Raw genomic sequence first — 27552 nt, 5'->3', positions numbered from 1 at the left:
TAAACATATGTATCTTATTTATTTAAACAAATACAAAGTAATATAAATATAATATAAACAAAACAAAAAACAATGAGAAAAACTCGTGTATGCATTTCAATGTATTCGATTAATAAACGAATTATTCCTCTAAAGTACACCCGCTTCTTGTTGGCTTTATAATATATAATAAACTGTACGCTGTTGCGTTATTAAAAATATATAGACTCATCATATGGGGACGTGTGGGACTGTGGTGTTGAATATAAATAAGTACACAATATTTGTTATTGCTTGGTGAATGTGCATAATTTGCAGTAGTTACATAAATGCATAAATAAAAACTAATGTCAGAATGAGCATTTGTACAGTGGTGCTTCGATAGCATGTGCTAGGACACATATGTTTGTAACAACTGTATAAATAAAAAGCTAAGAATGACGCTTTTTTAGAATCTGCTTATATTTTTCTAAAACACACTCTTTTACTATACGAGTGCTCACAGCATTCAGCATATCATTGAATATGTGGGTCACAAAAATTGCGCCAACCATTTATCAATTTAAAGTCTTACATACAACGATAGTTCTATGCGCTTTGTAAAAAGTATTCTATTCGTTACCGATTACGACTAATCGAAGTACTACTCCTCTCTAATTCGTTGCTCCATAACTAGAATTCATGCAAGTAGCAAAGTAATTTAAAAATTCACTCAAATGTCGTTAAACGTATGCATTTTTATGTTCGCATTGTATACAAGTAACAATATTTGCGCTTAGCAAAAATATTCATATTTCCATCATATTTTCAACGATATGTTACTTTTGAGCTATGTACTTGTGACAAGTAACGGGTAAGTTCTATCTCAACGGCGACTATTAATTGATTAAATATTTTAGTTTAGCATGAGAATATAACAAAAAAGGAGTATAAATGCTTGTTTAATAGCGTGAATTAAAGTATTTCAATTGCTATTCTTAAGTGTAAGTGCCAAATTATGGCATTTTAGTTAAAGTGGCAACGGAAAAGAACAAAAACTGTGAACTATTCTAACGCAAAACCACTTTTTGTGAAAATGTATGTGCGTTCGTGTGTGTGCTTGCCTGCATGGCTGATGTGTGTGTTTGTTGTATGTGTAACGACATTGACAGAGATACTACAGTAACACCTCCGTGGACAGCAAGAACCTTACCACCTATCGCTGACAGTAAACTATGTAACTCTTCTTCTCTCACTTAGTCCACACCAAAAAAGTATTAGAATCACAACTACAAAGCGGACAAACAGAAGAAAAATACAACTTTCAAGTGAAAATAAAAGTGAACTTGTGCCATGTTATTACTGGTAGACATCGATGATTGCATGCCCTTAGTCTAGAGAATATATTCGGAATATAATTGCGGTATAATTGCTGGACCGTTATGTACAATCGTCTGGGTAACGGCAATGCGGGCGTAGCTACAACTACCGCTGCGGGCGGCGCTGCCGACGAATCCAGTCAAGGTTTTCACAGTCTCACGAGCACCGCTGATCTCTATTTACGCCCGCTGCCGTATTTGGACGCCAAATGGCTGCGCGCTGATCTCATTGCCTGCTTGCGCAACGCCTCCGAAGGTGCCGTGCTGTGGAACCATCTCATACAGGACTGCGAATTGGTCTCATCGCCGACACCGGCGCTACTCAATGCTGGCGGACAACTATCCTATCTGGGCGATGATGGGAAACACTATTGTGGCGCCAAGCAGCTACAATGTGCCTGCTGCCAGCCGGAATACTGCGGTCCCCTCTCTATCTGTAACTGCGACAGTTGCCGACCCTTGGACTCCGATAATGCCATCAAAAAACTTACCTCGGCGGCGGCCCAGCAAGCGGCCGCTGGTCAACAGCATGCTACAGAGCTTACGCTTAGCAGCTGGCTTTGGAGCCAACCGCCGAACTTACAGGCTAAGCGGGATTGCCAACGCTCGCTTATTGCTGAACTGCATGAGCTGGCTCTGCGTGCTGCTGGCAATTGCCTTTCGGCGCAGCAGCTCCGCCAGCAGCTTTACATCTATGAACGATACTATGTGGCACTGAAACGCACCCACCACCAACAGCCTCAACAGGAACAACAACAGCAGCAGCAGCAGCAGCAACAACAACAGGTAAGTACATGGTATACCAGGGGGAACGGGTGTGTGTTGACTTTAGGATCAACTTCAAATATACGTCATTGTTAGATTAGTATGCTGAAGTCATTACCAATTACAAATTCTTTTAAATATATACCTTATATATTTGTTAATTCTCTTCTTTCTCGCCAGCCTATCGATGACAGCGTCGCGCCTGCTGGCAAGAAACTCGAGCCAAAGCGTGCACCACATTTGGAGGAACATGCCGCTTTGGGCTTGGCCCGCGTCGGCACTCGTGCTGCCCTTAACTTTAGCTTTGCATTTTTACGGCGTGCCTGGCGCTCCGGCGAGGATACGGAAATGTGCAGCGAGCTTTTGAGCGAGGCACTCGAGTCGCTACAAGAGCTGCCAGAGGCAACGCTTTTCGATGTGGATGCCGAGCTGTCGCCGCTCTGGCTGGATGTTATGGAGCGCTCCATTAAATTTCTACGACTTGTGGCCTTGGGTGATCCCATGGGTGGACGCTGCTTGGCACCGCTGGCGGATCGCCATACGGCGCTCTGTCTGCTACTGGAGTTGGGTGTGCAGAAGGGCACGCTCGCTGCCACACTAGAATGCGTAGTGCTGCTGCTGTTACTGTGGGAAAAGGATCAGGACAACAGCCATGGACATTCGCACGGTAGTGCTAACGGCGATAACCGTGACATGCCGCGAAAAACTGGCGCTCCTCTGCTTCGCATTTTGCAGCGTTATCAACGTTTGGGCACAACAAGAACTGTCCCTAGCAGCACCAGCAATTCAGCTGGCAGCGAACCCACGCCCATGGCCAGCGCTACAGAGACCTTTTTGCGGTTTTTAATGCTGCCCAAGAGCAGCGCTGCTATTGTAGACCTACGTCGTGCCGCAGTTGTCATAATCTCTCATCTGGATCGTCTAGTGCAGCCACATATGCCGAGCAGTCTGTTGCCTCACACTGCAACAGTAGTTGCCAAAACCAGTAGTAACAACTCCAACAATAACAGTTTTGTTGAACAGCAGCGCATCTATGCTCTGGGCTGGCCCACGCTCTCCAAAGAGCAGCATGGCTTTACCGTAGAGCCTGCACCTGGTTGCGTGCAACAGTCCTCTATGCCGCTTCTCAATTGCCAATTTCAACTCAAGCAGATTGCCTGCAGTGAGGAGGTTGTACTCATGCTCAGCATGGAAGGCAAACTCTACCACTGGTTTATTGCCAAGCCGGAGGCACCGCCGGAGCTCATTGAGTGCGCTGATACTGCCAACGAGACCATTGTTGCCATTGCAGCCCACTGTGAAGGCCATCATTTCCTTGCCGTCGATAGCAACAGTGAGTCATGCAAATCAGCAAAATTTTACTATTTATTAATTTATTTGCAAAATTTTATAATTTGTTACCCGACATTAAATTTGTGTTCAATTATTTATTTATGCCTCACTAATAAATCAAAGATTCTTATACAAAAATTATAAAATTATATATTTTTTAAATATTTGTTTATTTAGTTTGAATTATACAAGATTTTTCTACTAATATATAATCCGTATATGATCTGCAAAACAATTTAACTTTCATGGCAATTTCAAGATACAAAAATATTAAAAGAAATTAAATATTGCAAACCAATAAGTTATTTTTTTAAAATCTATGTATAAAATTAAAAAAAAATTATATTTATATAAAGGACTAAATTCAATTTAAAAATTCAAATTATAATTTTTATTTTATTTTTTTTATATACTTGAATACATGAACAATTTTTAAAATTGCTTTCTTCGCACAAATATTTGTGTTTCATCTTTGTATTTAATTAGACAACGCCTATTCCTGGGGTATGGGCGAGGCACGTTGCTTGGGCCATGGTGATAGCCACGCAAGGGAGCAGCCCACCAAGATTGAGGCGCTGACGCGCTGCGTCAAGGCGGTGTACAGCGGGTGCTCATACAGCGCTGCCATCAGTTGCCGCGGCAATGTGTTTACCTGGGGTCGCGGCACCTACGGGCGCCTGGGTCATGGAAACTCGGATGATCAGTACTTGCCCACCATGGTGACGGCGCTAAAGGATTACCAAGTCATCGACATGGCGCTAGGCAGCGGTGATGCCCATACACTCTGTCTAACCTCCACTGGCATGGTTTATGCCTGGGGCGACGGCGACTATGGCAAGCTGGGCAACGGCAGTTGCAACAGCAGCTTGCTGCCTCAGATCATCGACTGCCTGCCACGTGTGCAACGCATCTATGCGGGCTCGCAGCTCTCTCTTGCGCTGAGCAGTGATGGTCAGCTCTACAGCTGGGGCAAGGCGGGCTGCTTGGGGCATCAGCTGGTGGAACGCAATGTGCAGGGTTGTAGTGTGCCCAAGCTAATAACGGGACTGCAGGTGAGTGGTAGTATTTCTATTATTTACCGATTATAGGTTCATTTGCATATTTCTTTTGCAGCACAAGCGCATCGTGGACGTTGCTGTGGGCGTTTCTCACTGTCTGGCATTGAGCAGTAGTGGGGAGCTCTTTGGCTGGGGACGCAACGATAGCCAGCAAATCTGCCCGTCTAGCATTTGTAGCGAACCGCTACTGCGGCAGCCCACGCTTGTGGCGCTACCGACGCTGCCTGCGAGTGGAATTGCTTGCACCGCCACACAGAGTCTCATCTGGACGCAGGGCATGCGGCAGGGCGTATTGCTGCGAGCACCGTTTGTCATAGATCTGTGTGAGCTAACATTTCGACTGCTGGACCAGCTGCTGGGCATGTGCAGTGCGAGTGCCACGCAGGATAATCGCCAGACACCGAACCAGGAGTCGGAGTGCATAGCGGTAGCTTGCTTGAATCTCTTGCGGCTGCAGCTTCTCGCCCTTATACACAATGGCGTGGAGCCGCGTGCCGTGGGTCTGGCCAGCGGCGAACGACTTCTTGGCAGTCTGAAGACGCGAATACTAAGCTTGGCTGGTGGCAGCCAGGTGCTGCGCACAATACAGTTTGCGGCACAGCAGGCGCTGCAGGACGGCTGGAGCGTGCTCCTGCCCACGGCAGCGGAGCGTGCGCAGACGCTTACGGCGCTGCTGCCATCGGAGCCGGCGCAGGCTTGCTCGGCGGGGCATCGCTTTATGACCGAACTGCTAGTGAGCTCGCTGATGACAGAGGGTGGCTTGGAGACAGCGCTGCAGCATGCCATACGCATGGAAAGCAGCAGCTGTGCCACAGACTGTGCCGATGGCTCGCATCTGCCGCTGCTGCAGCTCATCACGCGGCTGGTGGGCAACAATGCCGCTTTGACGCAAACGCGTCTCTCACTGCAGCTACTCGTCAAGCAGCCGAAGGTAATCTTGGAGCCAGTGACGTGTGCGCAGTCGCCTAGCTTGAGTCTATTGCATCGCTTCCAGCGTTTGCTCCTGTCGCATGTACATCAATCGCGACTGGACGAGGACACTGTCGCGGCCGAAGCGCTGCTGGCACAATATCTGCAGAGTCTGATCCCCGCCTGCGTGAGCACGCTGCAGCAGGCGCAAGAGCTGCTGCTGCAGTGCCGCGATGCCCAGATGGAAGTGCCCGCGGCGGGTGCGCAGCATCCGTTAAGCGCCGCCTTGAGTCAGTTGCTGCAGTCGGACATCTCGGATGCGCTGCTCAATGAGCTGCTCGTGGGTCTGGTGCTGCTTAAGCGAGATCGCCCATTGTGCCTGCCCAACCTGTGTTGGACGCGTCTCTGTTTACCGCTGCTGCGTGTCCTGGATCGCCTCAATCGTGCGCTCGGCGAGGGTGAGCTACGCGACGGCGACGACATGGGCTGGCCGGGAATCATTTGCCGCAACGGACCCAAGGGCTTGGCCCAGACCGCTTCTAGCGTGGATCCCGAGACCTTCTACGTGCGGCGTACCGACGTGGACAACATGCTGCTCGACGGCCATCGTTGCATGATACTTGCGGGCTATGTGTGCGATCTTACGGGTTTCAGGTGCATTCAATTACTTACTACACACCCCAGAGTATGCTCACATAACTCTATCTATTTGAATAGTTGTGACTCGGAACAGTTGCGTCTACTGTTGGAGCACGGGCTGGGCAAGGATCTGACAACAGAGTTGAGTACGCCCGGCCACCGTAATGCCATGGAAAAACTGCTGCAACATCACAAGCTGGGCAAGTACTTGGCCAACCAGGCGCAAAATGAGGAGAAGGTAAGTATATGCTTAATCACTAGTACATCCACTATAGTAATTCTTCTTCTCCGTAGCTAAACACACCCGCTGCCACACGTTTGACGCACTTCAGCTCGGAGTGCACGTTGTCGCAGCTGCTGGGAATGGTGGCCAACTTGATGTGCAGCGGCCTGGCGCTTCAGCCCGCGGAGCAGCAGTGCCCGCTGCAAAAGTCGCTGCTACTGAGCGGAGGACTGCTCTTGCTGCAACCCAACAATCCATTCGATGAGGAAAAGGGTGAGGCACGCAGTAGTCACAGCACGGCTGGAAACACGCCCAACGCGGAGCATGCGCAGCTGCCATCGCTACCGCAACGACGCCGCCACGGCGAGCAGCTGCAATGTCGTATCGATGGCTTCATTAATAACCTAGCCGAGACGAGACTGGGCGAGCCCTTGGTCAGCGCCTGGCTGGCCCTGAGTGAGCGCTATTGCAAAGCGCATAACCTAATGTGGCATCAGGAATTCGCTCTGGAGCATCCAGTGCAGGAGCTGGATAGACTGCTAACGGCGGTAATCATCAGACATCAATACATGGGCGCCCTGGTGCTGCAGGCGTTGGAGCAGTCACCGGAGCTATGCGAGCTGCAAGCTCTGCCAAATCCGCTCACTGAGATCATTCGGCTGGTGCACCAGACTAAATGGTCAGTGGTGCGACGGCGTCAGCAAATGAATCGCAGCTACAAGGAGGTATGTGCGCCCATCTGCGAGCGCCTGCGCTTTCTGCTCTACGAAGTGCGACCCGCGCGTGGTCTGCAGCAGTTGGCCCTAAGGCGTCTGCCCATTTTGCATAAATTACCCAGATTTAGGCTGTTGGTGCGGCGACTGCTACAGGAGCTAAGACTGGCCAAGCAGCAGCCCGTGGTGGTGCTGGCCAAGCCTGAGGATCTACTGAATGTGAGCATCCAACAGCAGCAACAACAACAACAACAACAACAGTCGGAGCTGTTAATTCTGGAGCAGTCGGAAAAGAAGCCTAAGCAGCAGCAGCAACAGCAACTGGATGAGCAGGAAACATTGCTGCGACGCCTGCACGAGCGTCAGCTGCACGCCCATGTTCAGCTGGACGAAACGCTGATGGAGAACATTGTGGACTTTGCCCTGCAGGACAACTGCGATGTAGACACCGCACGCCGTGCTATGTACTGTCAGATGCAGCGCTGCCAGCAGCGTCTGGCCGGTTTAGAAATGGTGCAGCAGATGTTAGAGCTCCATGGCCTGCTGGATGCCGCCCAGTACTCGCTGCTCAACGGCTATCTCGGGGCGCAGCTGAAAGCCAGCGCTGGACTGGCTGCTACACATAATGTGCTAGACCAGTTAAATATGGTGAGCGCATATCAGAAGACCAAGCTGCTGCTGGCGCAGTCTCAAGTGCTTGACTGGGCAGTGCGGCAGCTTCGCCAGTTGGTCAACCAGGAGCAGCAGTGCGTGACGCGTCAAGGCAAGGATAGCTGCAACCTGAGCACCTATGTGTTGCTCAAGCGCTTGCCACGCGCACGCTTTCTGCTAAGTGTGTTCGGTTTGCTAGCTAAGCAGCTGGGTGCTAATGAGCTGGCGCTGCTCATCAACTCCGGACTGCTGGGCACGGTGCTGGGATTGCTCTCTCAAACGGGTGGCGACGCGTCGTCGCGACGTATGCTGGGCGAACTAAGCGTGCTCTATGAGGACAGCGTGCTCAAGCAGAAGTGCTCCAAGGCCCAGCTAAGCGGCCCAGAGCTGGCTAAGCTCATGAAGATTGGCACACGGATTGTGCGCGGCTCCGACTGGAAGTGGGGTGATCAGGATGGCAATCCACCTGGAGAAGGACGCATCATCAGCGAGGTGGGCGAGGATGGGTGAGTATAACACTTTCACACTTCTTCTTTTTCTTATTGATTTAACGCTCTATCTCTCTCTTTCGCTCCTCTCTATCTGTCTCTCTCTCTCTCTCTCTCTCTCTCTCTCTCTTTCTCTTTTGGCAGATGGGTGCGCGTGGAGTGGTACACTGGCAGCACCAACTCATATCGGATGGGCAAGGAGGGCCAGTATGATCTTCAGCTGGCGGACAGCAATCTGAACGTGGCATCGCCTACAGAGCCAGAGCGCGAGGAGCTGACCGGCTATGAGGTGCCACCCAGCAGTGAGTCCCATCCCACGAAGCTGCTGCGCCATTGCGCGGCCAAGCTATTGCAGATTCTGGCCATAGGCAGCGGGCTGTATGGCAGTCAGCTGGACAAGCATGCGTTGCGGGGCATCACCAGCATGTTCCGTGCCATACTCGATCCCAAGCCAACGCTGGCGAACGTGGTGCAGAGCCTGGATTGGCTCAATCTGGGATTCATACGCGCCATTTCAGGCGACTGTGGGCGGCTGTGTCTGGAGCTAAGTGCTCCGCACTGGCTACGGCATTATCTGACGCTTTTGGAGCAGCCGGCGGGCAATGAGCGAGGCGTCTATAGACAGCTTCATTGTCTACGCTTGCTGCAGTGCATCCTGGCTCACTGGAACACCGAGGAGGAACCGCGCATGGCCCAACTGATCCGTCAGCTGTTTGCCTGCTTGGGTCGCCTAGCGCTGCACTGTCCGGGCGATGTCTCGCTGCAGTCGACGGACAACGGCAAGTCACGTCTGCTACTCACTGCCTCGCACTCCGGGAGTGTGGCCGAAGAGCTGGTGGCGCTGCTGCGTCGGCTGCACACGCTACCGCACTGGAACGCAGTCATCAACTCCTTCATGGCGCAGAAGCTCTGCGTAGTAGCTGAGCTCCTGCAGGAGGAGGCGCCAGTACCGGCGCAAGTGGAAGCAGAGCACAGCTTTGTGCTCGGCGTGCTTAGCACTATGGGTGGTTACGATCTGCGTCCACGCGTTGGATTGCAGTGCTATAACGAAGGTGCGCCCATGATCATTGCCAGCTTTACGCACAAGGGACGCTGCCTGCTCGCCCACAGCTGTGCCTCCAATGCCGCATCTACGCCGACTGGTCTGGTCAAAGTACCATTGGCCACGCTGCTCAGCCAACTGGATCACAGCGTATTTAGTTTGTCGCGTTTGCCCATGAACGAAATGCTGCTCAATGCTTGGACTGTGCTACTTTATGGAGGCCACGCTCCCCAAGCCCATGAGCAACTGTTCAACGCCAGCGACGGTCGCCTGGATGTCCGTCTGCTACGCAGCCAGCAGCTCCAGCTAGCCGTGCTTCATACCAACGGAGTGCTCTATCGCCACCAGGCAGCGCTACGCAAGATTCTCAAGCAACGTGCGCCCGCCGTGTGCTATACCCAGGTGGAACCCAGTGCGGAAGCACACACAGAGCGCGTAAGCCTCGCAGACGGTCGGGAGCCAAGCAGCCTGGCTGTGGTCAAGGCAGCAGTGGAAACTCAAGCGGATGAGGATGAACATTCGACGACGCAGACAGAGAAGAGCAGCAATGGGTGCGTATAGATACAGATGCATGAAATAACTATTAACTATTGTTAACTATGGTGTGTCACCAATCTTAGTCTCTAGGCATTGTCGTCGTCATTATGCATATTTATTGTTGAAAGACTCAAACTTCAGTGCTAACTCACCTGAACGACAAACAGTACATACAAATAAATTTAGAAGATCTTGTATAAAAAGCTCTAGACCATGTGATACGTTTGTACGGAAAGCAGGAAGACCTAACAGATTATAAAATAGTTTCATCTAACACTTTTATAGAGTGGGCTCAATATTTATAAAAAAGTTTTTCGTGCATTTTATCTCCGGCAGGAATCAAATTTGTTTCTTATAATTATTTGCATTGCTGTACAGTGTATCTCTCTATCGTTTTCCAAAATTTAATTTCTAAAACTTTTGAGGAGTAACATTAATATGTTTAATTTAAATTCAAATCATAATTTTGTTGCTTATTCCAGCTTATTAACCTTTTGTAGTAGTTGTTATTTCTTATTTAGTGTCTTATTGTTGACGGCTCACTTTTAAAAGTATTATATAATGATCTACTTTATAACTAGTTATAGATAACTGACAACAAGATAAATGAAATTCTGATGCAAATTTGATTTGTTTGTAAATGTTCGACGTGCCAGCGAGCAAAACCCCAAACGGGTTATATGAAGTTTGCTCAAATGTATGTAACAGGGAAGGGAGCCGTAGAAGACCCCATAAAGTGTATATATTCTTGATGCCCTCAACTCAACTGACCGACTGCCCAACTGTCTGCATGTCTGTCCGTCCGTCCGTTCGTCCGTCTGTATGAGTGTGTTCCGTCAGCACTTTAAGAGCTAGAGGAACCAAATTTTGGTATGTAGGTGCTCCTATATCCAGGACATTACGCTATTTATTTTTATTTTTTTTTTTTTCCTTCCCCTCCCCCGCAAATCGAAAAAAAAACGATATTAAGGCGAGTAAAATCTTTAAATTCTGAATAAATCACAAAATTGCCTAGTCATTTTTTCGACCGATTGTGAAAAATTCAGAACGATCGGATAATTAGGAATTATTTACATTTCAATTCAATATAGACAGCGGGTAGCGCTTGCTGACGCTCCATACAAACGTCGCTGCCGACACGCTAGCGGCAGGCGTCGTGGCTGACGCATAACAGCGAAACGAGCTGTGTGTGTGTGTATGTTTTTGTCCAATAATAACTAGTTCAAGTGTATTTAAATGTTGGTGGCGCCCAACTTTAACCTGTCCACTTGTTTGAGTTATATTTTAGTTGATTTTCGATCGTTTTAGATTAATATCACATGCAAAACTTAATTAGTAATATTTGTAATCAAAAGAGAATTTAAAGTTATTAAGTGTGGGTCCGTCTCCGCCTGTTTTTCGTAGAAATTGTTTCTGAAAATCAGACTCAAATTAAAATGTAAAACTTACTACGAGCCCAAACCACTATTAATTCGTACGGTAACGATATTTTGGAGTGTTAGCCATTTTCAATTGGACTTCTAATTTTTAATTAGGTAGAAATTAATTATTATGCAAGTATATTATCATAAAAAGGTGACGATAATAAATCTTTAATTTATGGTATATAACAATAATACGTTTTTATAATAAACTCTTGATTTAAGTCTATTTGAATAAAACTACTTTTTTGTGCTTGAAATTATTTGACCATTATTAATTCGTACGGCACCAATATTTATTAAGTAAAACTTATTGGTGCCTTCATTATTTTTAATAATTGCATTGATTCGTTTTTGCATTGTATTTAAGAGCTTTGTGGACTATTTTGGAGTTATAGTTTAGTTATATTTTAGTTGTATTTTAGTTAATCACAGATCACCTAATGTAAATTATGATTTATCCTAATTTAGTCACTGTGCGCAGAAAAAACAAGCGATTTTTGTCAAATTTAGTTCAAAATGATCTTAAGACAGTCACATTTAAGAGCATATGCGGTATGCTTCAAATTTAAGAAACATAATATTAATTTACCTAAAATTACAACTAAATTAAAAATTATTTCAAATACTTCCACAAAGCTCTTAAATACAATGCAAAAACGAATCAATGCAATTATTAAAAAATATGAAGGCCACCAATAAGTTATTTATAAATTTTGGTTGCTGTACGAAATTATATATATGTCAATATTTTCAAAGCCAAAAAAAGTAAGTTTTATTCATAGACTTAAATCAGGTTTATTTATATAAAACGTATATATTGTTATATACCAAAATGAAGATAATAAAATAACCTTTTTTATGATATATATACTTGCATATAAAATTTCTACTATTAAAAATTAGAAGTCATTGAAAATGGCACACTCCAAAATATCGTTACCGTACGAATTAATAGTGGTTTGGGCTCGTATATTACACTTACTATTTCAGTCAGTTCATCGTTGTCTTTCTGCTGAACAATAATTAGACTTAGTGCTTTGCCAATCCTCTAAACTGTTGGGCTGACATTGTTTTCGTTAACATTTTATATACATTTATTTATATATATTATTTACTCAAAAAGTCAATTAAATCAATCATAATTTTATATTAACTTTTATCTACACAGCACTTTAAAACTGAAACTAATAAACAGAAATGTTCTCTTCAAGAGAAAATTACGCGCTTAGACGTTTTGAGCAATCGAAGCGCACAATTTTTTTTCACATTTGCTTCGAGAAACCAAAACATTTACAATATGTTAGCAAGTACATACTTACACACTCTAATTTAAAGTTATTATTTGCGCTCATACTCTTTCTAGTGACTACAACTATGGCGCCTTGCAGCAGCAGTCACCACAACAAGAACAAGATCACAATCAAGATCAAGAACAGAAACATGAACCAGAACAAGAGCAACAATCACAGCCGGATATTAAAGCGACATCTCCATCAGTTGGTGTGGAGTCACAGCAGGCGGAGCAGCTCCTAATACAATCGCTGCTACTGCGAGCGACGCAGCCATCGCCCGTGAAAGCCTGCTACAGTTACTCCGAACTGGCAACGGCGGCTCTAAATTGCATGCAGTCTTTGGCCAGCCAAGCTCATGATCAGCTGAATGCGGAGGATCAGCTGAAGCCGTTACTGCTTAATAGTCCGGCGCAGCCAACCATGGTGCATGGAGTGCCTGTGTACAATGTGGTCAAGGAGCAACAGCAACAGCAGCAGCAGTCACAGCTTCAACCCAAGCTGGTGCTGGCTACCGATGGACAGCTCATAGAGCAGATTATGGAAATGGGATTTACGCGACATAATGTGGAGCTGGCCTTGAAGCAGCTGACGTTGCAGGCGGAACTGGTGGCCACCCCGGAGCAGATAGTGCAATGGATACTCGAGCATCCTGATGTGTGCGCCAACACCATAGAGCCTGAGGAGGAAGACCTACAACAGACGCAGTCGCCCATGCGCAGCAGCAGCAGCCAGAGCTGTGGCAGCGACAGCAGCAGCGACAGCAGCGCAAGACAGTTGCCGGATGCGGATGGGGATGCGGAAGCGGAGACGGATAGCACGGATAAGTATTTGAAGCGCGCTGATTTCTCGACCCCAGATCAATACGCACTCTATGTGCGTGGTCTGGTGCAGCCAGGTATGCTGGTGCGCTGCTGTCGCGACTTCGAGGAGATCAAGGCGGGGGATCAAGGCACGGTACTTATCGTGGATACGGAGGGACTGCATGATCTCAATGTGCAGGTGGATTGGCGAAACCATGGTGCTACATATTGGGTGTGCTTTGTGCACATTGAGCTGGTGGCGCCGGCTGCGTTGCATCAGCCACGCCTACAAGTTGGCACCAGAGTGCGTCTGTTAAAGCAGGGAGCGGGCATGGTGGGAGTGGTCACATCGCTGCAGGGCAAGCATCTGAGCGTGCAGTTTCCCAAGCACAGTTGGACAGGATTGACCAGCGAAGTGGAGCACGCATCACAGCCCTCACAACTGACTTCGCAATCGCAAGCGGAGCAGGCGGATCTTATCGAGGATTGGTCACGCTGCATACGTGCCCTAAGTGTGAGCTCCAATGAGGCAGCTGCTCGGCATCTGCTGGAGGGTGGCGGTCAGGCATGGCAAAGCTGCTCCAGCGGTACTGCCCGCCACTGGATACGGCTAGAGCTGCACGAGTGTGTCCTTGTGCAGAGTCTAGCGCTACGCGTGAGTCCTGCGGATCACTCCCACATGCCGTCGCTCATTGAGGTGCGCGTTGGCGATTGCCTGGACAGTCTGAAGGAGTACACGTGGATACCCGTGAGTGCCAGTGTCAGACGTGTGGTGCTGATGCAACAAGTGCCTGTTTACTATCCCTGGATTGAGATCGTAATCAAGCAGTGCCAGAACAATGGTATTCAGTGCAAGGTGCACGGCCTGGAGTTTGTGGGCCGCCGCCAGCAGCCGGATTTGCAGCAGCTGCTTGTCAACGCGCAGTTTCTAGCGGGTGAATATATGGAAACGACAGCAGCAAGCGGAGGGACAGTTGCAGGAGCCGCGGCCGCAGTCGCATCCACGCCAGCATCAGAGGAGCAAGAGTTGCCCTGCTCGGTGATGGTCTGGGGATTAAACGACAAAGAGCAGCTGGGCGGGCTCAAGGGATCCAAGGTGAAAGTGCCCAGCTACTCCCCCAGTATCAGTCGCCTGCGTCCTACACACATAGCCGGTGGCTCCAAGTCGCTCTTCGTGGTCAGCCACGATGGCAAAGTCTATGCATGCGGCGAGGGCACAAATGGCCGACTGGGGCTAGGCGTTAGCCACAACGTGCCGCTGCCACAGCAGCTGCCAGTGTTGCATCAGTATATGGTCAAGAAGGTAGCGGTGCACTCGGGCGGCAAGCACGCATTGGCGCTCACAAGGGACGGCAAGGTGTTCAGCTGGGGCGAGGGCGAGGACGGCAAGCTGGGACATGGAAATCGAAGCAGTCTGGAGCGTCCACGACTCATAGAAGCACTGCGTGCCAAGAAGATCCGCGACATAGCCTGCGGCAGTTCGCACTCAGCGGCCATCAGCAGCCAGGGCGAGCTCTATACCTGGGGTCTGGGTGAGTACGGGCGCCTGGGACATGGCGACAATGCTACGCAGCTCAAGCCCAAGCTAGTGACGGCGCTGACCGGCAAGCGCGTCATCCAGGTGGCCTGTGGCAGTCGTGATGCGCAGACTCTGGCGCTGACCGAGGACGGCGCTGTTTACAGCTGGGGCGATGGTGACTTTGGTAAGCTGGGACGCGGTGGCAGTGAAGGATCCGCATTGCCGCATGAGATTGAGCGCCTCTCCGGCATCGGGGTCATACAAATTGAGTGTGGAGCGCAATTCAGTCTGGCGCTGACGCGAGCTGGTGAGGTGTGGACCTGGGGCAAGGGTGACTACTACCGGCTGGGACATGGCGGGGATCAGCATGTACGCAAGCCGCAGCCCATTGGTGGACTGCGTGGCAGGCGCGTCATACACGTGGCTGTGGGTGCGCTGCACTGCCTCGCAGTGACGGATGCAGGCCAGGTGTATGCCTGGGGTGACAATGACCATGGACAGCAGGGCAGCGGCAATACGTTTGTGAACAAGAAACCGGCGCTGGTCATCGGACTGGACGCGGTGTTTGTAAATCGCGTGGCCTGCGGGAGCTCGCACTCGATGGCCTGGGGGCTAGCCAATGGCGGTGCGGAAGAAGAAAAGCGCGGTCCAGTGCCCTTCGCCAGCACCAGAGATCCGCTGGGAGGCAGCAGCTTGGGCATCTATGAGGAGTGCAGCGTGGATACGTCGATCAAGCAGCTGGAACTGAAGCAGAGCAGCACCAACAACTGCAGCCCCAGCTCCAGCTACAGTCTACTATGCTCCTTGTCTGCTGGCTTAGATTTGGACACTGCGGCAGCGCGGCAGGCGGCCTTGTCGCATGTGCTGCGCGCCATGAGCATCCTGCAGGCGCGCCAGCTGATTGTGGCCGCCCTCACCAGCCATGCCAAGGTGAACTACAAGGAGCAGCAGCTGAGCACGCGCCAGCTAGAGCCAGAGGAGCCGCCCGCGCAACTGTCCACCATTACGCAAGGCGGCGGTGAAGCACCCGCTGATGTCAACGCCTTGACAGAGCAGCCCACCCCTGAGGATGCAGTTGCTCCAGTGGCGGCAACAATGGCGGTGGTGTCAGCACAACCCACGCTCAGCGCCTTCCATAGCTTGACGGGCTCGCTGAGCGCCTCGGCTATGTCGGGTGCGGGCGGAATGTCGGCCAGCGCCATGTCCGTGATGGCAGCCACCATGCTGCAGGAAGAGCAGATGCTGGCGCAGTCCGCGACTCACTGCCTGGCGGGTCTGGATGACTTTGCGACACTGCTGCAGGAGTCCGAGGCCAAGTCGCTGGTGGAGTTGCTCAAGCTGGCCGTCTGTGGACGGTGCGGGGTGGCCAGCACCGCCCAGACCATAGCGGAGACGTTGATGCAGCTGTCCAGTCAACCCAGCATCGCTGCCATGCTGCTGGAAACGTGCATCACAGAACTGGAGGATTTGTGCACGGCGCGTCATTGCCTGGGCAAGCTGCCCAAGCCGGTCATGCAGGAGAGCAGTCATCCCTACGTAGACAACATGAACATAAGCGGCAGCGTGCGCATTGCTGGCGCCGAGCAACTCCGTATCGAATTCGACAGCCAGTGCAGTACAGAGAAGCGCAATGATCCCTTGGTCATCATGGACACCGCTGGACGCGTGCTGGCCATGCGTTCCGGCCGGGAATTCGCCCACTGGGCGCCTGAAATACGCGTGCCGGGCGAGGAGCTGCGTTGGAAATTCAGTTCCGACAGTTCCGTGAATGGCTGGGGCTGGCGGTTCTGGGTGCACGCCATTATGCCCGCGGCTACGCTCGGCGAAAGCGGCTCCGATCGCGCCGTTCTCTCACAGCCCTCGATGGCTTTGGTCATGGCGCTGTTGGATGCGCGTCTTGTGCCGCGCCAGCCAGCGCTACTCCTACGCCTCTGCGCTGCCCTGGCCTCCAGTGCGCAGCTAAGCGTGCTGAGTACATCTCAGCGTATCTGGGCTCTACGCCAAATGCACGCCGTGCTCCTCTCCGATCAGACACGCGCCGCTGCACCATCAGAGTCCGCGCTGTCGGGCATACTCTTGCCGCTAATCCCGGAGTTGTTGCGTCAGTATGAGTATGAGGAGCCGTTGGTGCGTGCGGGCATACACCTAATGCACTCAGACTACTTCAAGACACTAGCGGAGCTGGCCTGCGATATGCAACTGGATGCAGTGCTGCCCAGTAGCAGCAGTAGCACAACAGCTGGCGCAGCAGGAGGAGCAGCAAGCACGCCTGTGAATGGCGAAGCACACAAGTGGGCCTGGTTTAGACGCTACTGCATTGCTGTGCGGGTAGCGCAGGCTTTAATACGCCGCACGGAGCTGCCACGCCTCTTCTGCCTGGAGGTGCGCAACAAGTTCGCGGAGATGTTGCCGGCACCAACGACGGCGACGGTGGTCAGTACCACACAAACCTCGCCGCTTAGCTCCATGACCAGCTTGAGCTCCAGCAGCCTGAGCAACGCCTCGGAGCAGCAGCTGTCGGCGCCGCCGCAAGCTGATGTCAGCTTGGAAAAGCAGCATCGTATCTTCAGCTTGCAGACGCTACTGCATGAAAGCCATCAGCTGTTTAAGGCGCCACATGATGCGCAGCTGCTGCAGTGGCTTAACCGACGGCCGGACGACTGGTCGTTGAGCTGGGGCGGCGCCAGCACCATCTACGGCTGGGGCCACAATCATCGTGGACAACTGGGCGGACTGGAGGGCAGCCGCATTAAGACCCCCACGCCTTGTGAAGCGCTGTCCCTGCTGCGACCCGTGCAGTTGGCCGGCGGTGAGCAGTCCTTGTTTGCCGTAACACCGGATGGTAAGCTATTCGCCACGGGCTACGGCTCAGGTGGCCGGCTAGGAGTGGGCGGCGGCGACTCTTGGGCCATTCCAACGCTCCTGGGCTCCCTGCAACATGTGTTTGTAAAAAAGGTGGCGGTGAATTCGGGCGGCAAACACTGTCTGGCGCTCACCACGGAGGGTGAAGTCTACGCTTGGGGCGAGGGCGAGGATGGTAAGCTGGGTCATGGCAATCGCATGAGCTACGATCGTCCCAAGCTAATTGAGTACCTCAGCGGCATGAATGTAGTAGATATAGCGTGTGGCAGCGCCCACTCGGCTGCCATTACGGCCAGTGGGCATGTGCTCACATGGGGCAAGGGACGGTATGGGCGACTGGGACATGGCGACTCGGAGGATCAGCTGCGGCCCAAGCTGGTGGAGGCGCTGCTTGGCTTTCGCGCCACCGACATTGCCTGCGGCTCGGGTGATGCGCAGACGCTCTGCATCACGGAGGACGACAATGTATGGAGCTGGGGTGACGGCGACTATGGCAAGCTGGGACGCGGCGGCAGCGATGGCTGCAAGCTGCCCTACAAGATTGAGAGTCTAGCCGGCCTGGGCGTCATCAAGGTGGAGTGCGGCTCACAGTTCTCTGTGGCGCTGACTAAGTCCGGCGCTGTCTACACCTGGGGCAAGGGCGACTTCCATCGTCTGGGTCATGGCTCTGTGGATCATGTACGTCGTCCCAAGAAGGTGGCGGCGCTGCAAGGCAAAAAGATTATATCCATTGCTACGGGCTCTCTGCATTGTGTCGCCTGCAGCGACGGGGGCGAGGTCTATACCTGGGGTGACAACGATGAGGGCCAGCTTGGGGATGGGACGGTGACCGCCATACAGCGTCCACGTCTGGTCGCTGCGCTGCAGGGCAAGCACATAGTCAAGGTCACCTGTGGCTCCGCGCACACGCTGGCCCTGTCCACCTCGCAGCTGAGCGAACGCCTGCGACCGCTGCCAAATCCGCCTTTGGAGTACGATTTGGTGCGTGAGTTGGCGCCCGAGGTGCTCCACGCACGTCTCATACTGCTCCATCACTTCTCGGAGCTGCTGTGCCCTTGCCTGGCCATGCTGCCTATACAAGGTGATCTTAGCCTGGGTGCACTCAAGGACGTGCTGGTGTACAACATCAAGGAGGCCGCCTTTCGCAAGGTCATACAGACCACCATGGTGCGCGATAAGCAGCATGGACCTGTCATCGAGCTCAACCGCATACAGGTGAAGCGTTCCCGCAGCCGCTGCAACGGACTTGCTGGCATCGATGGCATGAAAAGCGTCTTTGGTCAGATGGTGCAGAAGTTGCCGCTGCTGACGCAGGAGGCACTGGCGCTGCCGCATCGTGTCTGGAAGGTCAAGTTTGTCGGCGAGAGCGTAGACGATTGCGGCGGTGGCTATAGCGAGTCCATTGCTGAGATGTGCGATGAGCTGCAGAATGGCAGCGTGCCCTTGCTGATAAGCACGCCCAATGGGCGGGGCGAGGCAGGCGCCAATCGTGACTGCTTTCTACTGGATCCCACGCTTACGTCCGTGCTCCAGATGAACATGTTCCGCTTTCTGGGCGTGCTCATGGGCATTGCGGTGCGCACCGGTTCACCCTTGAGTCTTAAGTAAGTGGAATCGGCCAGCCTGCTCCGTCAATGCAATTAATTAAAATTCGTTTCCTTGCAGCTTGGCCGAGCCTGTCTGGCGTCAGCTGACCGGCGAGCATCTGCGTCCCACTGATCTCACCGAGGTGGATCGCGACTATGTCGCCGGCTTGCTGTGTATTAGCAACATGGAGGATGATGACAAGTTGTTCAATACGCTAGAGCTGCCCTTTTCCACGTCCTCTGCACGCGGCCATGAAGTGCCACTGTCCACCAGATATACCCATATTACGCCCCGAAACCGGGCGGAGTATGTGCGTCTGGCGCTCAGCTTTCGGCTGCACGAGTTCGATGAGCAGGTGAAAGCGGTGCGCGATGGCATGTCCAAGGTTATACCTGTGCCACTGCTGTCCCTCTTTTCCGCCGCCGAGTTGCAGGCCATGGTGTGCGGGTCGCCAGACATTCCACTTGGCCTGCTTAAGTCGGTGGCCACCTACAAAGGCTTCGATCCCAGCTCGGCGTTGGTGAATTGGTTCTGGGAGGTCATGGAGGAGTTTACCAATCAGGTGAGTCAACGAAATTGATTGCAACTCGAAGACTTCAATAACCAAACCTATTCGAGCAGGAGCGTTCTCTATTCCTGCGCTTTGTGTGGGGACGCACGCGCTTGCCGCGCACCATTGCCGATTTTCGTGGACGCGACTTTGTGCTACAGGTGCTCGAGAAAAATCCGCCTGATCATTTTCTGCCCGAAAGCTACACGTGCTTCTTTCTGCTTAAGATGCCGCGATACTCGTGCAAGGTAAGTGCTCCCGAAATGCCAATTATTTAAACTCGAATTCAAGCTATGATTATTTACAGGCTGTGCTGCTTGAGAAGCTCAAATATGCGATACACTTCTGCAAAAGCATCGATACGGACGAGTATGCTCGCGTGGCCATGGGTGAACCCACCGAGGCGACTGGTAGCGAGGATAACAGCGATCTGGAGTCGGTTGGTAGCCATGAAGGCTAAGGAACAATGCAATGATAACAAGAAAGAAAATTTACAAAGCAAAAATTTTATTAACACATACGCACTTGAAACGCTTTTTAGCACAGAAATGAGCAAGCTAGAGTTACATATAAACGAAAACAAAAGAGACAGCGAGAGACTGGTGTTGTTGGATAACGAGAAAGCGATAGAGATAGAGAGAGAGAGAGAGAGAGAGAGAGAGAGAGAGAGAGAGAGACATACATACATACATATTAATATTTGAGCCCACACCAAAAATTTAAAAGCAAAATGTTAATGTTATTTCCATATGCTTAAAGTCTAGTTAAAAAAAACACCCCACTCATAATTATATGCATACAAATATTAATTTATAAATACACACACATACCCATATACTTATGCATAAATGCAGCTTAACATTGACAACAGAGTTTATAGATTTAGCAACTGAAAATTGTAAGAGGAAAGTTTGCGACGAATTGATTTAAGCTAAAAAAAAAATACAAATATACCTATATTATATACATATAATAATAATGCAATAATAATGAAACTTGAAGATCTTATTGAACATTTAATGCTTACGATGATCAATTTTAGTTATGTGCAACTTTAGTTTTGAGCAAGAAAACAATGAATAAGCCAAATCGAAAGTTCGTCGATTTTGATTTACTTGTCAACGCAATTGTTGTTATATAAGCACAGTAAGCCTTTGACTGTTTGTCTTCGTTCCCAAAAATATTAAAAGAACGCTAGAAATAATATTTCCATAACCAAAGCTGTTGAAAATTTTATTATTAAAAATTATTGCTCGAAATCGCAAGATGTCGGATAATTTCAAGTTCAAAGAGATCTTCGATAGCAACACACTGCGTGGTCGCGCCAATGTAAGCATAGTTACATATACAAAAGACAAATTATTGGTACTATATCCTAAAATTTATATATATATACATACATACATAGGTTGCCAAGGCCACTTGGGCTTCCGTGGGCATCATCTATATGCTGGTCAAGATGCGTCGCAATTCCAAGCGTCGCGATGTGAATCTATATTGCAAACGGTGTCAGCAAAAGTTGCTACAGTAAACATTCATAGAACTCCATCAAAGATCCTCTGGCTATTGATATATGGTACAAACATGGCAGATATTCTATTATACTTCCAACTCTTTCCAACCGCTACCAAATCTTGTGTGTTCCGTTGTGTGTTAATAAAAGCATATAATCATTGTCGCTGCTATTTTTATAGTTTGAAAATATATTTAAATTATTATAAATAGTATAGTACATATATACTCTATTTTGTTGGTCAAATTCAGTGCTTAGAGTACGACTCAAATTTTAAAAATCTATAAATTTTCGATTAGCACATAAATCGATGCAACAAAATGTTGTGACTAAATTTCAAATTCAAATTTCAAAATCACAACATCAATCGACGCTTGCTAAACATGGAAATCGATTATTGGCTGAAATGTAAAAGATTTATACCCAAGCAGTCTATGCCGTAGGGTATTGTATTGTATTCTGAACATATCCAGCCAGACCCGGACACAAACACAAATTCCAGGCACATTTTCAATCTAAATTCTCTGCAGCTAATCGCTTTGTCTGCCATGGCGGAGGGATTAAAGAAACTTTTCAACAGCAACACCACAGCCGGACGCGCTAATGTAAGTGCTGTCAATAATAAGGTAAAAACAAATATTTATTAGCTAAGTGTATTCACTGCAGGTTGCTAAGGCCACTTATGCCACATTCGCTTTGATCTATTTGTTTTATCGCGTGCGACGAGGCAGCGGGGAGAAGCTGTCAGCGGATGATCCGAATTGTGCCTGTGATAAGGAGGTAACTCCGCCTAGTGCACATGCCGAGCAGGAGGCAGAGTCTAACTGCGCAGTTTGCCGTGATCGCGAATCGGAACGTCAACGTCGCGCGGCACGCGATGAAGGTGGTCACGATCCACCACCACCTCCGCCGCCATCTGGTGGTGCCTCCGCAACGCCGCCGCGTCGCAAATGTCCTTGCGAGGATAGCCATCGGCATGTGGAGTCCACCAAGCAGCATATACGGCACGATCAACAAGCGATACAGCGGCCAGAGCTCGATGAACCACATCTTGAGGCTAGCATGGTGACGTCGCATGCAGCGCGGGAGGTCATGGGTCACATGCAGGAGGCCGCTTCGCGTGTGCTGCGAAATGTGATTGGCGCCGTGCTGGGTGACACATCCAGCAGTGCTGCCAACGGCGTCGAATGCGATGATGGCCGTACTTGCAGCTGTTGCAATGCGGCAAGTACCGCCGTCGCCAGCAGCGAGGAGCAGAACTACGCTGGCTCCGAATATGAGGCAAACAGTACGCTTTTAAGTCGCCATCGACGCACTGCACCACGCGCATGTGTACCCAACATTGCTGGCGAAGAACAAGAGCACCCAGCCACGCCAGAAGTTGAGCTGCCCGAAACACCGTCGCCCACACAGACACCGATGCCCAATCCGCAGCCCCAGCAGCAGATACGCTATCCTTGCTTCAACGATGACTTTGGCTCAGATATGTTCTACGAGGATTACGACGATGAGTGAAAGGTATTTGCAGGAACTAACGACTGGGTTTAAAAAAAAGCTACTCTAAATTACAAGTCAAATAAATTAAAAAAAAAAAATCGTAGCTCTCCTAAATATTGTCATACATTTTTCATAAAAAATATTTAAGTAAAAACTTAATAGAAAAAGTGCCCTGTGTATTAACAGGCAATATTCAAGTTTGTCGTTGTGCTGCACATACAACACAGTTGATTGATCTTGAAGTGATTAAGTTCTTGGACATATTGATGTACTTACTCAATTGTAGAAATATGACAAAATACAACAAAGAACATATTTGAGCTCAAAAACTTTAAAATGCAACAACTAGATTGTCCAACCAGATAGGGATCTACTTACACAACGTTAAAACGCGTGTTAGAAGCTAAAGATATTTTAAGTAGAGAGAATTAAGATAATTTTGATCTTCGTTTTGGGATTTTATTAAGACATATTGCAATGTTTTCAGTTCCTTGCAAAAGACAATAATTCAATTTTAATTATATTATTCTATAGAAACACGAACCAAAACATTGTTAAATAAAAAATACATAGTTTCTTGCTTGTTTTTGGAGCTCCGCTTTTAACATATGTATATTGTCATCGCAACAAAAATATGTCCCAAAAAATCATTTGAAGTCTATTTGGAACACACTATATAGACTTAACCATAATGGCAATATGTGCTAAACTCCGAATTCCAGCTTTAATTAAAGGGACAAATTATTTATAACTAGATGACCCGGTGAACTTCGTACCACTTTCCTATTAATGTGAACCAAATTTAGTTGAACAATAATTATTATTATCACCTTTATTTATAAAAGATTTATATCGATTTATATATAAAGAGACTCTTTAAAGGAGTGACATTGGCAATAGCATCGTCAAGCAACAATGGAAGGCATAATTTGAATAGAAAAAGAAGAGTGATTAATATATTTTTGAAAGTTGTATCAAATCTTTAATTGAATACAAAACAGCATCATCATTATATCGGCCAATAAATGTCCACTGCGGTACATATATACAGTTAATTAATATAGTGCTTTCTGGTAAACAATATTTTTAGTTTTTTTTTTTTCGGTGCGTAAATAAATAAGGATGTTGGTTTCGCGACGCGCGAACACGCAACATATAATTGTCCATGTGCGAAACAGGGAAATTCTAAGTTTCTAAGTTTCTAAGCCATTAGTTGGTCTGGTCATTAGTAAGGTTGGAGCGTAAAGCAGCTCGTTGCACATTTATACGACTTTTCCTCGGCATCGTAAGCAGAAAGAAGAAAATCACTTTTAGCGGTATTTCAGTATTTTTTTTTAACTTGATTTTTAATTGAAATTAATTCAAATTGACGAAGCTCTTTTGTTTACATTTGGCCGGTGTTGTAAAACTACCCACAACACTGAAACAGATATTAGCATTAACGAACAGTAACAGCTTTCACAATTCACACAGAAACTTTTAAGTTACACAACACTATACATGTAAGTAATCAACTTTTATATGGGGAAAATGGAATTGTCGTTTAACCTATTTTACTCACAATTTTTCCTCTTTTGCTCAGGTCTAAACCTACTTTGAACTACTACAAACATTTTAAATCAACATCACTGAATCGCCCAGCCGTCCATGAGCCTTTATCAGACTAACGAACAACAATTCATTTTTATATATATAGAAGATAGATAGATAGATAGAAGATAGATAGAAGATAGATAGATAGATAACCTAAATATAACTAATAATAAAACTGCGAACAATGAAAATTCATTTATTTATCATAAATAAGGATTAATCTACTGTCATTATGTTATTTTAAATCCTAAAAATTGTTATTTTTTTTTATTACCCAAACAATTTAAATAAAGATAAAGATGAACAGGAGGTACACTAATAATTGCCAATAATCAAATAAAAGTCGCGACGTCGACTGCATGAATTTGTCGATGTGTTCACGTCGATATTAAGCAAATAAATAATCGGGAGTAAATAAAACCATAAAATAATTAAAACTAAGCTAAGCCTAACCAGTGTCATAGTCATTTAAGGCAGAAAGAGAGATCTACACAACAACGCGCGAGCATACACATTCAAAAAGCGTGTCAAATCAGCAGCCCGCTCACAATCAAATATGGAAATACCTCGACCGGCCGCCACCATTTCTGCTCTCGGCAACCCTGATGTACGATAACAGTGTTCGAGTACAACAACAGTGCTACAACAGATGTAGAGCACAGCAACAGTGAGCGAGCTATCGAGCACAACAGCGACTGCGCACCCACTGTTAACGTTCTCCGCGCATTCATTTGTTCTTCAAGTGCGAATGCGATGCATCATAGCCTAAGCCAAAAAAAATTAAACATAGTATTTTTCATTTCATAAGTAAAAAAAAAAATCAGCAGCTATTGTAGCGCATTTTTTCAACTATTTTTCTGTTATTTATTGAAAATACCATCATTTTTTTCTTAACTTTTTTCCTCTGGGAAAAAGAAAACCACGTGTGGCGCAGGACAAAAACCAACTAGTGGTGTTAATATTTTTTTTTTTAACGATATTGATATTTTATATATATTTTAAATAAAATATCGAAATATCTGAAACATTTTCGTATATTTTTTTAGCATTAGTTGGTAATGATTTGGAAAAACTCTTTAGTTGACATGTGCGTCTGTCATTTTACTTTTGGTAACCGACACTATTAGCTTGATTGCAGAAGCCAATCGCTCTGAGGACACAGAGCTCCCTGGTGCAATTAAGTAACGCGACGCAGCTGGTAATAGTTCTTTCCGCTGGATTTAAAAATCGATTGGATCGCAGTTGCGGTCCATAATGTGCATGCTTATACATACATATATTCCTTAACATTTGCAATGCTTTGAACTTTGAAAGTACTATGGGTATCTGGGCATATACCGGCATTTCTCACGGAGCTTCAGTGGAGACTGCTTGTTTACATTAAGTATATTGTGACATATTTTATGTCATTGAACAATTTAAATTTAGTTACCGCGTCGTCTACAAATATTTTTAGCCCATGTGCAAAGCAAGGTATATGATTGTCCGGTCCTTAATAAAATAAAAACCTCTGCATATGACAGACTGAGAATTGTTCACCGGGCGTAAAGCTTTCTTACAGAAGAAATAAAAACCATTTTATTTTTTAAGATCAAATGCAGAATTTAAAAAATTTGGAGTAAATAAAAAATTACATTGAATAAAACATAGCTGCGGGAAAGAACAAAATATTTTTACACTAGATATAATAACCAAAAAGAACAAATAAAATTAGGAATTGATAAAATACGTAAACAATGTGGCTTTGACACTCAAACCGAACACTTGAAATATACTAACAGTTCTCGCAGTGTTAAAGTTTTAAGAGTGTTGCGGGCCGAAATAGCCTGCTTCACGGAGACCGCTTTCATCAACAGACATGTACAATCTATTCGCCCAATACGTATCAATCATATAACGTGTAACCAGTTCATTAGATTCAGCTATACATCTGTATCGAGATTTATCAATCTTCTGATCAAGAAAGGTGCTTTCATCGGATTGTTCGATATGTGGCCATTTAATGCCAGCCAATCTTGACATACGCAGCATTGGAGCAGTGTATCGGATACATTGTACACCTTACTTCACTTTTGGGAGGAGCATGATAATGTGAAACCGGCCATCTCCGAACGAATGGTCGTATCAGCTTGTCAGTCTTTCTCAGAACGCCAACCATAACACTCCCAAGCGTAAGCTTGTGGTAGAGCTGTGGAATTATGACAGTTCTGAGGGCGAATAACTTCTGTTGTGGCTTCAGAGGGGATTGCGAAATAAGTTCCAACTTCGGACCGAGGTCTTCCGTTGGATTATAACGGGCCCTCCTCGGTAGTCAAATACTACGGGGCTTAACGGGTCCCCCTGCTTGACACCTCTAGCAGGGATCAATTCCGCTGATTGCCATCCTTCCTATTCATGAACCCCCGCTGACACGGATCGCAGTTGATTGATGAAGTCAATGGGACTAAAGTCTTGCGGTTGGGATGCCGTCCCCTTCGGAATGAAGATGGTTCTTTCGGAATGACTTCGGTAATTCTTCGCACAAAAAGATCAGGTTCATAATGCGAAGCATAATACTAGTTAGAATACTCCTGGCAGTTTTTGGAGTATTTCCGACCGTCCCTGGAGATGAGGATAACTTCACTTTATGTCTAGTTAGGTCCCTAGGCGTAATAGGTGACCACACCCTATCAAGCCCATGATTCGATCGGATCACGGAATTACTGCTTGATGAGGGGCTCGACTGCGTCATTATCCGTCTCTAAGATGGCTCCATCACCTCTTGGCTCGGCATTACCGATTCATCAGCTCCATTAAGCAAGGACTTTATATATCGACCTCTGTGCTTTTTTTAGTGAGGGCGGTTTTTCTGATCGGGAAAGATATCCCCGAAGGTAGTTTGATAAGCACTGGAGTGTGTCCGCTTAATGTGGTGTTTGAATGCTCAGGTGCTTCTTGGAAAGTGGGAAGAGTTTCCGACTGAGCGCACTATTAATAGGGCGGCGCCATATAGTTTCGGTTTCATTATTTATCGGGATATGAGCTGCTTCACCCCTAAGCTGCTCGATTTTGGACTTATAAAGATGCCTCTGCCGACACTTTTTAATAGCGTCGACGGTTCTGGGAACAAAACACTCTGCCTTATTAATGAACGTCATATGCCATTTGCTGTGAGCTCAATCTCCTTCCTTGCCATCATCCACAATTTCTCTTCAGACCACTTTGCTTTTACATTAACACGC

The 27552-nt window shown here is 47.8% G+C and overlaps 3 protein-coding genes across 3 annotated transcripts; all 3 read left to right on the top strand.

Moving 5' to 3' along the window:
- Positions 1-1014: 1014 nt before the first annotated feature.
- On the top strand, positions 1015-20699 carry LOC117134953 (probable E3 ubiquitin-protein ligase HERC2). The gene is given in 12 exon segments (XM_033294576.1): positions 1015-2081; positions 2084-2127; positions 2297-3435; positions 3921-4486; positions 4548-6055; positions 6119-6278; positions 6335-8133; positions 8260-9708; positions 12482-19195; positions 19257-19740; positions 19800-19976; positions 20036-20699. Coding segments are annotated over 12 exon segments (14874 nt in total). The 5' UTR covers positions 1015-1400; the 3' UTR covers positions 20189-20699.
- Positions 20700-20892: 193 nt separating this feature from the next.
- Positions 20893-21407, top strand: LOC117134952 (putative 60S ribosomal protein L33). The gene is made up of 2 exons (XM_033294575.1): positions 20893-21057; positions 21137-21407. The coding sequence occupies exons 1-2, from the start codon at positions 20995-20997 to the stop codon at positions 21257-21259; spliced, it is 186 nt and encodes a 61-aa protein (XP_033150466.1). The 5' UTR covers positions 20893-20994; the 3' UTR covers positions 21260-21407.
- Positions 21408-21631: 224 nt separating this feature from the next.
- On the top strand, positions 21632-22786 carry LOC117134925 (actin cytoskeleton-regulatory complex protein pan-1). Its single transcript, XM_033294430.1, has 2 exons — positions 21632-21846; positions 21908-22786. The coding sequence occupies exons 1-2, from the start codon at positions 21790-21792 to the stop codon at positions 22754-22756; spliced, it is 906 nt and encodes a 301-aa protein (XP_033150321.1). The 5' UTR covers positions 21632-21789; the 3' UTR covers positions 22757-22786.
- Positions 22787-27552: the final 4766 nt, after the last annotated feature.

This window comes from Drosophila busckii, chromosome X (genome assembly GCF_011750605.1).
Source record: "Drosophila busckii strain San Diego stock center, stock number 13000-0081.31 chromosome X, ASM1175060v1, whole genome shotgun sequence".
Taxonomy (NCBI): domain Eukaryota; kingdom Metazoa; phylum Arthropoda; class Insecta; order Diptera; family Drosophilidae; genus Drosophila; species Drosophila busckii.
Note: the sequence above shows the minus strand (reverse complement) of the source record. Positions and strands in the feature narration are given on the sequence as shown.

What these genes read in the sequence shown, in the direction of transcription:
- LOC117134952 (XM_033294575.1), top strand. Translation starts at nt 20,995, where the DNA reads ATGTCGGATAATTTCAAGTTCAAAGAGATCTTCGATAGCAACACACTG. An exon ending in CACTGCGTGGTCGCGCCAAT is followed by an intron (nt 21,058 to 21,136) that starts GTAAGCATAGTT and finishes ATACATACATAG; the next exon opens with GTTGCCAAGGCCACTTGGGC.
- LOC117134925 (XM_033294430.1), top strand. Translation starts at nt 21,790, where the DNA reads ATGGCGGAGGGATTAAAGAAACTTTTCAACAGCAACACCACAGCCGGA. An exon ending in CCACAGCCGGACGCGCTAAT is followed by an intron (nt 21,847 to 21,907) that starts GTAAGTGCTGTC and finishes TATTCACTGCAG; the next exon opens with GTTGCTAAGGCCACTTATGC.